The 17,145-nt window shown below is 39.8% G+C and overlaps 1 protein-coding gene across 8 annotated transcripts in view; it reads right to left on the reverse strand.

The window, feature by feature from the left end:
- Positions 1 to 17,145, reverse strand: part of dmd (dystrophin) — a 331,517-nt gene that overhangs the window by 183,906 nt on the left and 130,466 nt on the right. For all 8 annotated transcript variants that reach the window (XM_084713783.1, XM_084713788.1, XM_084713787.1 and 5 more), the window contains exons 6-9: positions 15,067 to 15,168; positions 13,390 to 13,460; positions 11,022 to 11,140; positions 2,132 to 2,328 (exon numbers count right to left, since the gene is read on the reverse strand). In XM_084713783.1, the coding sequence (XP_084569909.1) occupies positions 2,132 to 2,328; positions 11,022 to 11,140; positions 13,390 to 13,460; positions 15,067 to 15,168 (489 nt within the window). The remainder of the gene's footprint in view (positions 1 to 2,131; positions 2,329 to 11,021; positions 11,141 to 13,389; positions 13,461 to 15,066; positions 15,169 to 17,145) is intronic.

Raw genomic sequence — 17,145 nt, forward strand, 5'->3', positions numbered from 1 at the left:
TCTTCCATCCCCTTCAGTTTCTCTCAAACGTTACAGCCGAGAGAGGGTCCTGCTGGGAATTTCACAAGCCCACTTAGTAATCTTGATAAAGTGGCAGGTTGGCAGGACAGCGGGATGGGAGTGTTGATGCTTTAAAGGAGTGCAGACTCATTTTGTCGCTGGGTTAGATAATCCAGCTCTGGAGCTGATAATACGCAGTATACAAACAACTGCAGTCATTTAGATGTATAATGTGTAATACTATAGAGCCTACTTGAGTGTTATTATTTAGTGTGGGCGCTGCCTCAACAACAAAGCAATGAAATGTGGAAAAAAGTAGCTCTAAAGACCAAGTGAGTGTACATAGCTGAGCACAGAAACAAAACATGCAGAGCAAAGGCTCATGGGAAGTAAATCATGGCACCTTACTTGTCATCACAGAAGCACTAAGCCGTCATGGCAACACTAACACCAAACTGCAGTGACACACTGAGTCAAGATGCCACTGTCACCATTCACCTAGTTCCCATGATGACTGACAGGCAGGTCAATCCAACGTGTGTTAACACAGAGGAAGAAACAGCAATGGCATGTTACTATGGTGCAAGACGCCATGCTTGCATGACAATATGTAGGGCTCATTAGTTTTGGTTTACCCTAAATTACACAGTTATATGGCTATTGTGGATTTGTGTTTCCAGTGGGTTTAAGCCCTTTATATATGAATGATTACGCATCTTTGTTGGCTTCATCTGCTTGTTAAAGTGATGGCTTTTTGTCATTCAGCTGTGACAGGACATTTACAGAAAGAGCATCAATTCTGGCACTATTTTTGGCATCTGGTCAACAGAGGGAGCAGTATTACTGCTGCTGTGAACGAAAAAATTATGATATTGAGGAGGAAGACGTGTTCTCATGTCATTAATGGGCTGAATCACTGATGGATTGTAAAACTTAATTTGAGTGCGAGGGACACCTAATGGCTGCCTGCTCTTCTCACGTCGAATCTTTTAATACATTTTCTCACCAGGTTTATCATTTATTAGACAGAGAATTGCGCTGCATGTTTAATAAAGTGCAACAGTGCAAAAGCAGAGAATGACAAGACATTATGTTCATTTTGTTGTAAGTGTTTTGCTGGATCTATGCAATTGTCATAAATGAAAACTGAATAGGTGCTAGTCTGATTATATATGTTTTTGTTTTGTTTCATTTCCTTGTTTTGTACCATAATGAAAGGGGAAGAAAAAAACATTTTTATGGACTGATCTGATATGAAAAGAATCTCATCAACATTGTAATAATAGGTTCACTCACAGTGTTTCCTGTTTCATTAAACTGCGTTTATTTTTTTTGAGCATTAGAAAAGATAATCAGTTGACTCATTCAGTCTCTCTTTGTGAGTGTTTCACATTGTGCTGCCAGCCTTTACATTAATGTGACGGCATTCATTTCAGATGTTAAAATGTTTCAGACCCAGTGAGATTGTTGCAGTGACTTGTTTAATAAAAGTGACTCACATTTTCAATGAATTTATTCAGACATGAGACTGACATGTTAAACTGCTGTCACATATACGTAACGAGCATGTCTAAAAGCGGCTATAGTGGCATTATTAAATAACTCTGACAGTGCAGACCCATGAGAATGGCATGGGTTTTATAGTTGGAAACGTTTTACTTCCTGCAGGTAAAAGAGGGTGAAATTTGCACAGCAATTTGCAGGAAAGGTGAATCAAATTCAACTACGTCTTGCGTTTACCGGCTGTGAATGAACATCTGGAGGAAAGCAACATTCTTGTAGTTCATGAGAGCCCTCTTTTGTATGACCCTTGTCCCCAAGATTACAGAAACATACAAATGCGTTGACAGGTAGGTAATTTTCTCCCCATTTTTCTCTTTATTTTCTACTATTGGAAGATTTTCTGAGATGCAAGATGACCTCAATTAAAGTAAACGATAGTGATGAGCTTTTTTTAATACCAGGAAACACGACTGTGGTTCAAACAAAACTGCTCTTTGAATAAATTCAGGAATTTTTCAAGAGAATGGTCTTTGAAAACCAAAAGCAATGAGCCATAACATATATCACATGGCAGCCTTAGTAACAGCAACACTGAAATAATGTCTGTGTTTGTGTGAGAGTGTCTAACCTGCTGGGAGAAGCGCTGCTGGGTCTGGATCTGGTAGTGCTCCTCTTTCGTCACCCGGGTGATGCTGGCCGAGGCCGCCCGCGGCAGCGTCTCCACCTCCTTGATGGCTTCCATGGAAACGCTCTGGGGAAGCACCTTGAAGAGTGACGTCACATACATGATGACACTCTTCTTGTCAGGGTGAGGCACTGCCACATCTGCAGATAAGTGAAAGAAATGTAGTTGAGCCTTAAACACAGGAGACACAAGATAAGATACAAAGACTCAAACACACAAGAGATTTTCCCCAACGACAAACCAAACATCCTTCACTTTTAATACCTGAATCACCTGCACAAAACCAACGATAATAAAAAGAATCAATCGATAAATCATACTGAAATTGGTCTCCATGTTCCCAAAGTCTAACTCAAAAATTAGGAAAGTGGACTACATTTCTGTATTATTAATACACTAGATTCACTGATAAAGAATCAAGACTGAAAAAAAAGCTGTACTTGCATCTGTAACCACTAAAATAAAAGACAGAAGTACAATAAAATCAGTAAAGCATGCAAAGACTTTCAGACTGAAATATAGTTTTAATCCCAAAAAATCTATTCCGAGTTGGACAATTTGAAACATCCCCTCAGTGGAAATTATAGTACAAAAAGGATGAAGTCTGCACACTGCTATTAGGCTCCAAATAAATAGTTTAATTCTCTTTTAAAGCAGCGTTTTGATTTACAAGACTTTTCCTGAGGCCTGAGGAAGATCTTGAAAATAATTAAACTATTTATTGGAGCCTAATAACAGTGTGCAGCTCTTTCTCCTTTGTGCCCTGCAGTGATATTTCTTGCACCTGAATTTTTGCTTGGCACAAAAATAACCAGGTTAGGTTTAGGGGAAAATTACTAACTCATTATGTTTAAGGGACCATCATGGTCATGGTTACAACTTGGTTAAAGTTAGAAAATGATGGTGGTCAAGATTAAAGGAAACCAGTGTTGACAGTCAGTAGGGAACAGGGGTCTCAGGGGTTAAATTCTGTTTTGTTGACCTGTCTGTCCACCCACATCCACACCATTATTTCTTTGAAAATAAAACACATGGATGGCATTTTCAGGATACTCAAGTTTTGGGTGAAAAAAGACAAAATTTTTGTGTGGATGAAAGGCCAAAATAGAAGCAAGAAAAGGCCTGAAAGTAATGAAAACAAGTGGAAGATGAGTAGAAGGCAACACCACTGACTTGATCTCTTTTGTGGTGCAGGCAATCAAATCCCCCAAAAATCCATTTCCAAAGAAAAAAACGCAATTTCTGCACACAATCCTAATTTCTTCTTGATTCATTTTTAAAAAATCCACGTTTCAGTCACAAGTCTTTGTGATGAAAATGTGGAGTTTTCATTTTTAATAAATTGGTGCAGAGATGATGTGATGGGGATTGAAAATTAATCTCTTAATTGATCTACAAAAATTTGATCCACATCAAAACGCTTATCATTCAATAACTGTTTAAGTGATTTTATTGAGCAAACGTCTGCACAGCTCTCTGGTTAGTGCTTTTTACAACTGAATATTTGCTGGTTTTCTTTGTTAACTTTGGGTTTTGGACCGCTGCTCCAACAAAACAAGACAGCTCAAGATGTTGACTTTGACTTAAGAATATTTAGAGCAATATTTTGCAGTATTTTCTGACATAGAATATATCAAATCAATCAAGAAAATAAGTTGCAGATTAAAAAGTCCAGATTTTCACATTTTTTAAATACAGGCAAAAATAGGTGATTGACCCTGCTCTCACCCTCACTCTCTCACCTTTTCTCTCCTGTGTCACTGTTTGTACTTTTAGCTATATAGGAGTGACGTTAAGAAAATAAGAAAATACCTGGTTTTACTGCGTCTTAATAAAAGCTTTTAGATAACAAAATGACAATAACTTTTATTGTGAATAATTTACCAGAAATAAAATGTTCAGACACCTTCAAAGGCACGCAAGGGTGCTGATCAGAGCTGGAGCCGATAAATACTTGTGATTACTGTAGAGTCATTTGACCCAGGAATTAATGGCTCTTGTACTCTTTCTCATAGTGTCTCAGTGTAAAAGGGGGTTAAGTGTGTGATGGCCACTTACAAGGCATCTAAGAGGCTGCAGGGTGATGCAGTAGAGTCTTTGAGCTGCAGAAAACAGATTGCAGCCATTTTTCTTTGTGGTCATGAATAACTGTCTGTCGGCCACTGTTTAGGCTGCTTTTTATTTCCCAGAGCATCAGTGTGCGTCAGTTGGCCCGTCTGCCCTGAATCTTCCAGCTAAATTAAGTCAGAGCAAACTTTTCCAACAGGTGCAGGAGAAATATAAGAAGAGCGAGTGTTTTCAGAAAGGGTGGCCAAGCGCCTGTGGCCCGGCCAGTCAGCCCGGGGCAAAACTAATAGAGACAGATCACAGCGGAGCCGAGACACAGCAGATAAATGAACACCATAAGAGGCTGAGACGCGGACAGAGAGAGGAGAGACGAAAGAGAGGGAGGGCTGAGGGAGAGCAGAAGACAGACAGAGAGAAGAAATGGACTGCTAATGAACTGATGGTTGTGGGTATGTTAACAGAGTGATATGTGGAGTGTGGTTAGCTCAGGAATAATGAACAGGAGAAAAGAGGAAGAGAGATGACAATGAAGAGGAAAAAAGAAACAAAAGACAGAGAAAAAAGTGTCCAGACACAAAGTAACAGAAATGAGTGTGTGCCAAGAACGATATGTGTGTCAGTGTGATAAATAGATGAAGCTGGAGTCATATTTTTGGCTGTGGAATACTGATTTATCAGCATCACAGAGGAATCTGAGGATGTTATTGTTTGTCTGACGAAGACAAACAGCTCCATGAATAAAGCCGCCGTCTGCAAGTGTGTGTCCAAGTGTGTACACATCCCTCACGTGTTTAGTTCAACATTTTCCCATCCCATGATCTACATTTTAATCATCTCAGCTGCATGTGTGTGCATACATATGAGGCTCTGCAGGCATCTGTGTGTTTGCATGTGTGGATATTTGTACGAAAGCTTTCTAGTGTGGGTAAGGTTGTGTATTTTTGTGGATGCATATTGTATACAAAAGATTTGAGAGGGCACAAAAGAAAAATTCTAAGAACTACTCAGTCTGCAAGTCAACATTTAAGAGCACACAGGCATGTGTTTGTAAGAGCAGCTTGGTTCTGACTCTGCTCACCCAGCTGTTTGGGCTTCTGAGCATTTAATACCATCTTGAACAAGCAAGCACTGACAGGGCACTGAGTGTAAACCTACTGTGAAGTCACTGGTTGAAGCCTTAAGTTTGGCTTTACAGCCGTCACTGTCTTGTTTTTGGAGAAAGAAGTGACCATATTCAGACGAAAGGGTGGAAGAGTACAAGTCAAAATGACATATGACTCATTGAAACTGGTTGAGGAGTAAACTTTAAAGTTCTTTTTATCCAGAAAAAAGCAGCTCCCCCATTTAGATGTATCTGATCACAGGTTAGACTTTCAATGGCCAATATGGCAGCAATGTTGACATATTGCAGCAACAAGCCTAAGCCTAGAAGCCTAAAAATTAAATGTCACATCCACAGCCTTTTCAAGGTTAAAGTCTGCACAAGAAGAAAAAGTCAGCTTTTCAATGTATTGCTCTTCTATAAGGAGCGATTGGCAACCATATAACGATAACGATTCCTAAAGACGAAATCAAAAAGTCCCTCTGGTTCAGAAGATAACACGAGAAATGAAAGATAACATGAAGCTGACAAGGACATTGTAGCTTGTAACTACTTAATATGGCTCTCTCTACTACAATGTCTTTCAAACTAGATTATTTTTCAACAAATTGTGACTGTGATTTTAGTCATTAAAGGTGCCCACACATGATCAGCAGTGACAATTTGTTTTCCTCAGGGGTGAGCAAAGGAAGTGACACATTTGGTGTGTTTGATTTTAGATAAAACAGACACCAAATGCTGCTCTTTTTCCTCCCTCAGTGGTTAAAAAACACCAGCGTCCCAGATTTTATTTTGAAAGTGAAGGGTCTAACAGGATGACCCTTCACTTCCAGGTCAAACAAAGCAGGGGATGCTCTGCTCTCAGCTTTGAGTTTTTGCTCTCTGGGGATTCAGACTGCAAAAAAGCGAGCGTGAGCAGCAACCAGAATCCCTCCTGCTGGTTCAAATGTAGTTACACCATTCCTCCCTCACGACTTTGTCCTCCCTCGCACACAAATCTGATTTCAAATGTTGACTTTCAGACTGGAGTAGTGCTCAAATTTGTTTTTCTCTCTCTCAAATCTTTTGTTGTCAATATATATAGTGTCTGTATAATGTCTTTATTTATGTGCCTTGATGTGTGTGTTCTTGCAGATATCTGTATGCATCTGCTTGTGTGTGTATGTGCCTTGCAGTGATTACATCTGTCTCTGTAAACACACACTGTGAAGCTGTCATTAGTTTGGATTAAAATAGCTTCTCAAATTATTCCCTAGAAAATATTTGCTTTCATCAATGATATTTAACTTATGACTGAGAATTTCTCTGCTTGTACAACAAACTATTATTCCATTCATGACTTTTCCAAGTTGCTGCGACCCACGTTAGGTCAGATAAAACTTTAGAAAGCTCTGTATAGAGAAACACGTCTAACCAATATTCCATAGTTTGCTGATGTGTTCAAAGACTACGTGTAAAAATATGAATTCCAAGAGATAAAGTTTGAGACCCGAGCTGCAACGCGGCAGCTGGATGTCAGCTTTGATTCCAGGCTAAAGGAGTGAACAAAGGCTCGAGAGCGCAGAGAAACAAAGCAAAGACAAGAAAGAGGAGCGAAAGAGGAATTAGAGGGAGACGCTGGTGAGAGAAACACACAAAGACGGGATAAACAGCGGGATGGGATCCAGGAAGAAGCAGAGCACTAATGAAATGAAGATCGTGATTATGTAATGCAGAGATTATCCATAGAGATATCCAAAGAGGGAAGTCATTACATTACATCACAGACTGTACACTTAAATTACCGTGTAATCACAAATATGTCCCCTCAATACTTGTAAATGACCATGCACGTCATCAGATCCTTGCAAACGCAGTGTTAAACTACATGTTGGTGTTAATGTGAACCACCGAAACCAAAATCAACAGCTGCGCACGTGACTCATGAGTACGCCAAAGTATTTTGCACCCTCTGCATGCCGATGTGAGGATCAAAGCAGCTGTACAATCTATACAGGCAGAATGTAACACCCTCTATCCTCAGAGCAGCGATTCAGAAAAGGAAAAACTCCCCACAAACTAGAATTACCACCACATGGTTAAATGTCAATGTCCACGCTCATATAAAATATATAACGAATACTTATATATTTCATTCAATCGTTCAAATTTTAAGCCTTGATTTTTGGTTGATTTATTACTAAACTACAGACTGTAGAGAACTCAGCTACCAGGCTTTTAACTAGAACCAAAGGGGATGTTCTGCAGTATGGTTTAGAATTGACTGTAAGATCTAATTGACTACTTTGAAGGCTGTTTCAGGCTTTGCTCCTACAATCACAAGTCTGTCTTTAAACATTTCACTTAGCAGAGACTGAGGACAGTCTTTCAGCTTTCACTGTTAAAACTGAGTGGAAACTATTAAAGCCTAAATTGCCAAACCAATCCAAAGTTTTTAGGGCAGCCCTTCATACTGGGGCAGAGATATTGAGCGTTTACTAAGCAAGTCTTTTTAGTATCTGTTCAGGCTGCTGTTCAAGCAACTATATTACACTTAGATAAACCCTGTTTTGGTGTGAGTTGCAGAGTTTTGGAGATATCAGCCTTAGAGATGTCAATTATAATGTCTTCTTCTGTCAAGTATAATGTGTTTAATATAATGCGACTAAATGACATCTAGGTCTGTGGATTATTTTAAGTAATCTGGTCATGATTTCTGGACTGGCGTTGTATTTTTGTTCACACTTTGAGCACCTCAAGCTGAGTGTCATGTAGTCCCATTATATTCGAGAGAAGACAGCCATCTCTCTGGTCAGTAATTTCCAAAACTAACTCAAATTCACACGAAAACACAACTATGCTCATTTTCAGGTGATTATACGCAAATGAAAATGTATTTACATTTTGTTTCTGCCATGTTCTGATGTTAAATCATCCTAAATCTCATGCACTGGACCTTTAAGTCATTGTAATGTGGCTTTGTATCTCCACACACAGTGGCAGTATATCCACCTTAACCAAATACATTTCCCGCACAAATATATTCATCACTACAATATGGTGTAAACAATGTAAAAAACTGACTGTTTACAGCGTTGGTGATAATCCCTCTTCTAAACATTCATGCAAACAAGTGATTTAACAGAGAGAAGAAGGAGACATAAAGAAAGGAAAATACCATGAGAAAGCACTGTTGAAGTCTATGATTATACCCAAATATCCATCATGGTTTGATGCCTATAGCATTAAAACCAGTGTTGACATCACAAACAATGGCTGTTTCAAAGGAATAAACATCAAACGAGTGTCCAACTTTGCAAATCCAGACAGCTCTTTTTTCACTGAGATATGAGCCAAAAAAACCCCAAGACAAACAACCTGAAATCCTTTCATAGCATGAAAAAAATGTTCAAAAAGCCCAGGTGGGGGGTTAATGGTGTTTTGAGCATTGATGCGCAGCATAATAATGATACACGTTCACCCCACTTGCTCCCAACTAGTGATTGTTTATTGTAAGATCAATGGAAATTCATCTGCCGTGATGTGTCGTTTCAAGGCTTAAGCGAGCTGCGAGGGATTACAACGCTCCCCATCGTGCTGGCTCAAAGCCTGAACACAGCACTCACAACTACAGGGATTAATGAGGAATACCTCTGAATACCTTCATTACTGATTTCACGTACAATCAATAGACCATTCCATAAAGACCACTCATACATGTGTGTGGCAAGACTTTGGAAAAAATAAATAAATATTATATATTGATAAAATACCATGGAGAATAATAATTTGACCCTATTTAACAAAAAATCCACAATTCACACATAAAAAGGAAATCCATATGACAACATGTATTTTATTATTACACTGAAACAATACGATTTGATTCAGCCACTCAGGCTTTGATATTTTTGCGTTTTTGAAAATAAAAGTGTAATTTAAGTGTATTTTTCTTATTTCCAATTCTTTATCGAAATTATACAAATATTTTTTTTCACTAATATCTGTACTGTTGGGTGCTGTAGTATCACCCTATTTGTCTTTTTATATGATGCTGTATAGGTACATTCACCTATAATAAAAGAGCACAGTTATGCCTTAAACCAGGAAAAGGGTCAAGTTAGATGGAGCATTAGCTGCGTTACTGCTGCTCTCTGCAGCGCTGGAATATCTTGAAGTGTCTCATGCAGAATTCTGATCAGAACCGAGGCTCTGAACTGATTTATCTCCGACTCTTTTATCAGGTTTCCCATACATATTGAGTCATCTTTAAACCCCTACATTTTACCCACCACCCTTAAGGCATCACTCAGTGGAAAACTGTAACTCTAAATGCACTGTTATTCTTCCTGTGTGTAAAGCTTTTGTCTTCAAAATGGCCAACTTGGCTTGTTCCATTTTGAATAGCTGAACAGTCTCCATTCCTATCCTGTCCTGTTCCTAATGTTGTGATTTGAAATCAATCTAAATTTAAGGCAGTATAACCAAAATGGTATGATTTGGGTTGCCCCTGGAGTTCAGTTCATATCGTGTGTGCTGAAGCTGTCAGTCCTCTGCAGCGGCCACCGGTTCAACCACCACTTGCGCCCTTTGCTGCGTGTCATCCCCTCTCTCTCAACCTCCTTTCCTGTCTCCTATTCAGCTGTCCTGTCCAATAAAGGCAAAAAGCCCCAAAACTAACCTTTTGGAAAAAAAAGGTATTACTTTCAGTATCATCAAAACTCCAGACGCTGCTCTTTCTATTAAACTGATACAGCGATACTGTATTGAGATGCTGCATTGTAGTGCACAGCACACGCCATGAGAGATTAGTTTCTCTACTGGTGGACAAGGCAGCACAGCAGAACTAAGAAATATGGTGTCTGGGTGATAAAGTTGCAGAGGTAAGTAGTGAAAAATGAAAATGCCTCTGTCCCTGTTTGATAGTGTTTTGGATTTAGTCCTAATCACAAAGGTAAGACAGTGAACACTGCTGACTGCTGATTGGTCAAAGGAGCTTAGTGTGGTGAGTGTGTAACTTTAGCAAGCACACCAACATATTACCATGTCAGGAAGGTATGAAAAAGTAGACACTGCCCAAGCCTACACCCAGCGATCAATTTCTCTCGATGCCGTTTCAGAGGTGATATCACTGGCAGTTCGTCTGATGAGGGCAGTAAATCTAGATCTATGCTTTCAAAAAACACCACCAACATTTTTTAGAGACAGCTGCCCACCCTAGACAGTGTTGCAGTAACCTTTGGCCCCTTGTCAGCTTTACTTGCTTTATCCCTACCTGACAGTTCTGATTAAGAGTCTGTAAGCTGGTCTCAGGTCAGCAGCAGCCCTGTGGCAGTGATGGATGTCATGAATGTCAAGAGATTCTGAGCCAACATACTTGCTCTTGTTTGGAGGTATCTCTGAATCAAAGGACTTTTCAAGCAAGTGAGAACATTTTCGTAAACCTATTGGTCACTTTGTGCATCACTGATCAAGTCCTTCCACCAAGGTGACCACAGTTATCGCCATGGCAACACCTAATCACAGCATGACACATCATGTTCAACTGGGCCAATTATGGGGCATGATTGGAAGGCGTGAAATACGATGGGAGCTGTAACTCACCTCGAATATTCTTCTCTGGAATTAGTGTGTGTGTATGCAGCTTTGTGTGTGCATGTGTGTGTGTGTGTGTGTGTTAGCTACCCTCAGGGTCCAGCAGTCTCTCTATCCCCAGGTGTTGTTCTGCCTTATTAAAGGCGTGTTCCAGTCTGTCGATCGCAGACGTCTTCTTCTCCACTGTGCTCCAATCAAACAGCTCAGGTCTGTGGAGGCAAAAGAGAAATCAACAGGGATCATGTACCGACTTTATCTACGTTTTAATTTGTCCAAATGTAGAGGAGTATTTAGTGGATCACATCCCTGGTTGATCATTTTCTCTGTTGCTTTATGCAAATTCTTCAGCATACATTGAGTAAAAGGAAACAACGGGCTTTCTCTGAAGTAAAAAGGGCTGACATTGTAGTAATAAAAAAGTTTTTATTATACAGCCTATAGATTAATTGTCTTAAAAATGAAATACGCTGTAATTAACTCACTTCAGCTGATGTAGTCAGGTTTATTTTTGGCACGACTTTAAGTCAGCAACCATGTATTCATCTGCCGTGCAGAGATTCTTAGCTGTGCATGCTCTTCAGTAAACCATCAGCTCCTCAGTAAATGGTAAAAGCAAACCATATTAATGCAAAATCATATGTTGATTTTGTGTGTTCTTATTTGATATCAACATTTGAACATTTGCTCTGTGAAGTCTGCAGCTCAGTAAACATTAACGCTGCTGGCATGGAGCACCAGAGCAAATGATCTGCAGGGCGATGGCTTTGGTGTGTGTGATCTCCCACTCTGTATTCATGTAAGGACACTGCTAACAGATGTTCATGCTAGCTAACCATGATTTAATTCATAATTACACCAGTCCAGGCCTCTCATGGGTATCCACAGAGCCAGATTAACCTGGTTTCAGCCACTCATCCATCTTTTCATCCAGCTATAATTCATTATCCATTTACTGATTCATTTACTTGTTTATTCACTTGTTGATTAATTCATTTAATATAGTCACAGCAATGGGTATGTAAGGATATAGCAGCTAAATGTATCATTATTTGATACGTGTGATGGTATAGAGAAAAAAGATGAACCAGACTGCAATAGCGTTAGCATTAGACATCCACTGAGGCCCCTGAAGGGATCAATAACCAAATAAATGAATCATATTCTAGTTTGATTCACCTTACTCAACTTCTGACTGTGTCATGCCCTCCACATCACAAAGTCTGTCAGTTAGCACATTTACAAGCACGGCCTTTCTCCACAGCACAAGTCCCTCTTTGTATGACCACAGCTATTCTAGTTTTAATCATATTTTAGATGAAACACACCTAAAAACTGTGCAATCTGCAACCCTTCAACTCGTCCATGGACAATTCTTTTGTTAAGCCTGCAAATGTCTAGAGATTATGGGAAATGGTGCTTATTAAAGGCTGCCAAAAAACATAAATATTTAATAGCTGATATTAGATAGTCTTTAAAACGCATGTCCTTTAATATGAAGTGAGTCACACAAATTACTGTTGAGAAAAGCTCAGTCCAAAGGCTTGATTTTTAGTTTTTAACATTTCTAGAAATGTCAGCGGAATTTTGAATGACGTTCTCCTTTTTGAACTGAATAAAGACATTTTGGTTTCACTTTAGCTCTGCGTACGTCATTTCATTCAGGAGAGCAGCATATAATGTGGATACTGTGCATTCAACCTACTCTTGTGAGACAGGTGTCACTCATTTGTCACTGGTTGTGTCAAAAATCACTCCCTCATCCATTCATTAACAACTCTTTTTATAAGAAAGTTTACAGTGAGCAGTAATTTGAGATTTCAGACACTTATTAATCACCACTATTTTGCGTCTTCACTGCCAGATGTACAGTCACACAATAGTAATTTCTGATCTGGCAATCAGCTATAGTCTATCATTTTCAGACGTTTGTCAACAGCTTTGAACTATATCAGGGGTAATAACTAGGAACGAAGTAAAATTTCAATCAAAACATGCCAGCCACAAAAATAAAGAATTCAACACATTACTGGCAGAAACACTAGCAGCTCAACTCACTGGCAGCTTCTTACATGTCCACGCATTAACTGATTAGCTTTAAATGAAGACTGTGTCATTCATCTAGTTGGCTTCATCTAGCAGGGCATCGCTAATAACTAGCTGGCTGACAGTACCTGATATATTCTGCCTTTCTCCCTTTCTTTTTCTTTTTTTTTCTCTTTTTCTGAGTACTTAGTAGTAATGGGCTCATTTTCCACCTCAAAGTATATCTATTTAATAAAATGTGTGAACAGGACCTTAATTCAGACGGCTAAATAAATCCCACACAGACTCCCTCCGTACACCTTTGACATTACCTTGTCTATCTGCTCCTCCTCTGTGTCTACTGCTTTATTTTCTTTCTATTTCGCTGTCTGCTCACACACGCACACACACGCACACACTGCCCGTTTTACAGTACCTGTGGCTGTGGATGAGGGCATTGAAGGCCAATCCATCATTCCAGCTACTGGAGAAGTTAACCACGTTGACCTGAGGACACAGATAATGGATATTAAAGGGCCAACCTGTGAATGCAGTATGACACCCACCATTGAAACACTATCGCCCCTGCACTGGTTTCCATTTTCATAGGTATATATTAGATTGAAGACATCTTTTGAGCTTTTAATACATGGCGTGACAGACTACTTTTGCTAAAAATGGGTTTCCAATGTAAAACAAAGCACCATGGAGCTCGGAAAGTACAAAGAAGTCAACTGGCTGTTCGCTAAACCTCATTTCATTTACTTATTGTCGCTATACCTGTTGATATTTCCATTCTAGTATAGAAAATATACACCTGACATTGATAAAAAAGGCTGATTTTACATAAAAAATGGACTGTGAGTCTTCTGTTTCACGAAGAAGTATGCAAAAGCAGGCTCCTATTTCAAGACTGCTGATTTTGACAGTTATCTTAGTCATAACCAGCTACAATTAGCTATCTAAATGTACTCTAAGTGTATAAAAAAGGGGCAAACGAGTAACAGGAGTTACAGATGGAGGCGACAAGCCTTCATTGCTTCTGCTGAAAAAGGGGAGAAACTTAGAGCGCCCGCCAAGGTGTCACGTTTCCATCAATGCTGATCAGTGTTGAAGCTGATAAATACCCATGACCACTGCAGAGCATATGCCAGTTGACCCTGGCATGTGCCACTTGTATCCTTTCCCAGGGAAGACAAAAGCCAGATTTTAGCGGACGTTGGTGGTGGGTTTTCTGTTCAGTGTAAAAAGGGCTGTAGTCTGCTCAAGTTATGCACTCATAACAAAAATAATGGAAAATAAAGACCACACTTCCAAGTTGTGCACAGCGGGACTTTTAAGGTGATTTGGGTGAAAGAAACTATTAAATGTTATCCAGAAAATGACATATGCTGTATTGTGAGTGTCTTAGCCATTTAGCTTAGGGGCTTCAATACAGCAGTGAAAACTTCATGCCAATAGAAACAAAATTAAATGGAGAAAAATTAGATGGCACTCAGACCGTACAAACCTCTACAAATACTGAATACTCCACAGGAATCCAAAGGCATCCCAGCCGCTGAAATTTTAAGTTAATTGGATTCTTTTTTCACCCTGAAAACATATTTTTAAGACTAAGGCTCAAGCCTCTCTGTCTTTTAGTTTCATACTTAGGGCTATAAAATGATAATCATCTGATGGCACTAATCCCAGATCTGGATCACCACCAAAACCTAATCCATTATTCCTTGGCTCAAAGCCTATCTGTCCGCCAAATTTCATGAAAATCTGTTCATGAGGGTTTTGAGATATCCAGTCAGACAGATAGACAGACAACATGAAAAAAGCATAAGGTCTTTGGCAGGGGTAAAAACATTCTGTGCCACTAAAGATAAAATAGAGAAAATACATCCTGTCATTAGTCCACTCATTAGGTTTGACTGCATTGCTTTTAAATGGAGACAGACAGAGGTGCTTTACATTTACATTCATAAGACAACTCATATTTATGACGTCAGGTCCACAGTTTCCTGACAGCACAGAAAAAAACAGCCACAGGAAAGAACTACTGTAAAAGTGGATCTAGTGTGACGGCCTGTGGATTGAGGATAAGGTAAAAAGTAAAGGTACAGACCTGAGGATAATGCCGTGTGTTCTGACGAACCCAACTCAGCAGAATCTTCTCACTGTTGGTCTGCTGTAGGCCCGCCATCACATCCTTCATCACATCCTTTACCTGCGCACAAATACAAAGCAGAGCTGGTGTTAAAACTTAACACACATGAACACATACATAGAGGTGATGACAGTCTATAGCTGCGCCGATGGCCCCAAATTCCAGTTTAATGTGACGAAAAAATGTTAAGTGTGTCCGGTGGATGCCTTGTTTCAATAAAGTTGTAGCTAAAGAGGGTAACAGGGCACTAATTTCCTATATATTCATTATTCTATGGTATTAAAGTATGAAGTATTAAGTATTTAAATCCAGCAAGTATCGTCTAAGTAGACTAATTGCATATTAAACACACAGCGCTGTAGGCTTGACAATGCATACATGCTGCGATGACATTCATCACCAGCAGCTCAGCTTGGTACTTTTTTTTTTTAAATGTATACAATAATATACTGTATACCCTTGTGATAGGTAGGCTGCAAAATGTACACAAAAATGTCTGTTTAAACCAAATATCCACCTAGACAGAGCAGGAATGCACAGCTAGCAGTTGGTTAATGTTAGCAGCTACCATCAAACATAACCACTCTTTCTCTTTGTCTTGCTTATGCACTCACACACACACACACACACACACACACTACTTTTTCTTAAGAACTACCCTGATGGACAGAACAACAGATATTGAAATCCATGCTAATATGATTCCTGGTGATGTAACATTCCCATAAAGAGGCCGTTTTTATAAATAAAATCTGCAGCTTTCCAGCAAAGTTTTGACGTGGCCTGTCAGTGGATAATTTGCACATTCACACACACACATACAGGTACCTCCGCACAGACGCACGCTCTCAGTCAAAGGACACTTGTGTGCACACATATCCATGCACAAGCCGGTGTGTGCATGTGGTTGCCTCCTCACAGGCTAGATTTTTTGGCAGTTGTGAGTGACAGTTTTGGAGCACTTGTTCAGGGCTCGGGGGGGAGGAGGAGAGGGAGAGAGATGTTATACTTTTCACTGCCCACTTGTGCATTGCTCATGCATATTTTACCCTCACCTTTCTATGAGACATATGTGCTTTCACACACAATATATCCAGAAAATATTAGGGTTGGGATGATACGCTTATCTCCTGATTCAATACTATCACGATACGTTGGTGCCAATTTGATATGTATTGCAATTCTTAAACCTACCAGGGTGAGTTTTCAACTGGTTATCTTAATATTGATTCCTCTATATGACCTACATAAGAAAAGACTACATATATATAAAATAATGACAAATACAGGCAGAGGGCAAGGTTTTTTTTGTGGAGATTAAGCCTTTAAGAGAATCCATTTTTCCTCCTACCACTAGGTAAACACTAAAAAGCGAGTCCTTGTTTCCCTGTTCTCCTCTCTTCTCTTCTCTTCTCCCCCCAGTTCTGTGCTCCTGCTTTCTCATACCACCACAACTTCTCCTCTGCCACGCTTTCCATGCTTTCTGCACTCCGACACACACACACACACACTCATTCATGCAGCGAGGCAGTGCGATGAGTGTTAGCAGACTTCTGAACAGGGGCTGGACAGAGGAGTGGAAGACAGAATGACAAAAAAAAAGCTGTAAGCTTCAAACCTAACCAACAAAACAGCCAAAAATGACCACAGCCACACACACGGAGCTGCACAGATAGATGTAGGACAGCAGAGTAAGAAAGAGGAGGAAACAGTCATTTGTGCTACTACACACTCACAAATACACACTAACACACAACGTGCAACTAAACCTATTAATAGAGTTCGGTGTAATTTGGTGTCGAGGTGAAGTCCCAGCAAGGGGACTCACGCGCACACGCACACACACGCACATACACACAGACACGCAGGTTTGTTAGCGATTCCTCATAGAATGTGGCCTGCCGGGTAAAAAGGGACTCATTTGGGAGTAGGTCACTGCATGCATTTCCACTTTAATTGGAGGGGCGCTTTCACAAAGACTGCTATATACACACACCCACTCACAGTGACACGCACACCCACACGCTGACAGATCCA

This window comes from Lutjanus erythropterus, chromosome 24 (assembly GCF_056507025.1).
Source record: "Lutjanus erythropterus isolate fLutEry1 chromosome 24, fLutEry1.hap2, whole genome shotgun sequence".
In the NCBI taxonomy this organism is placed as follows: Eukaryota; Metazoa; Chordata; class Actinopteri; order Lutjaniformes; family Lutjanidae; genus Lutjanus; species Lutjanus erythropterus.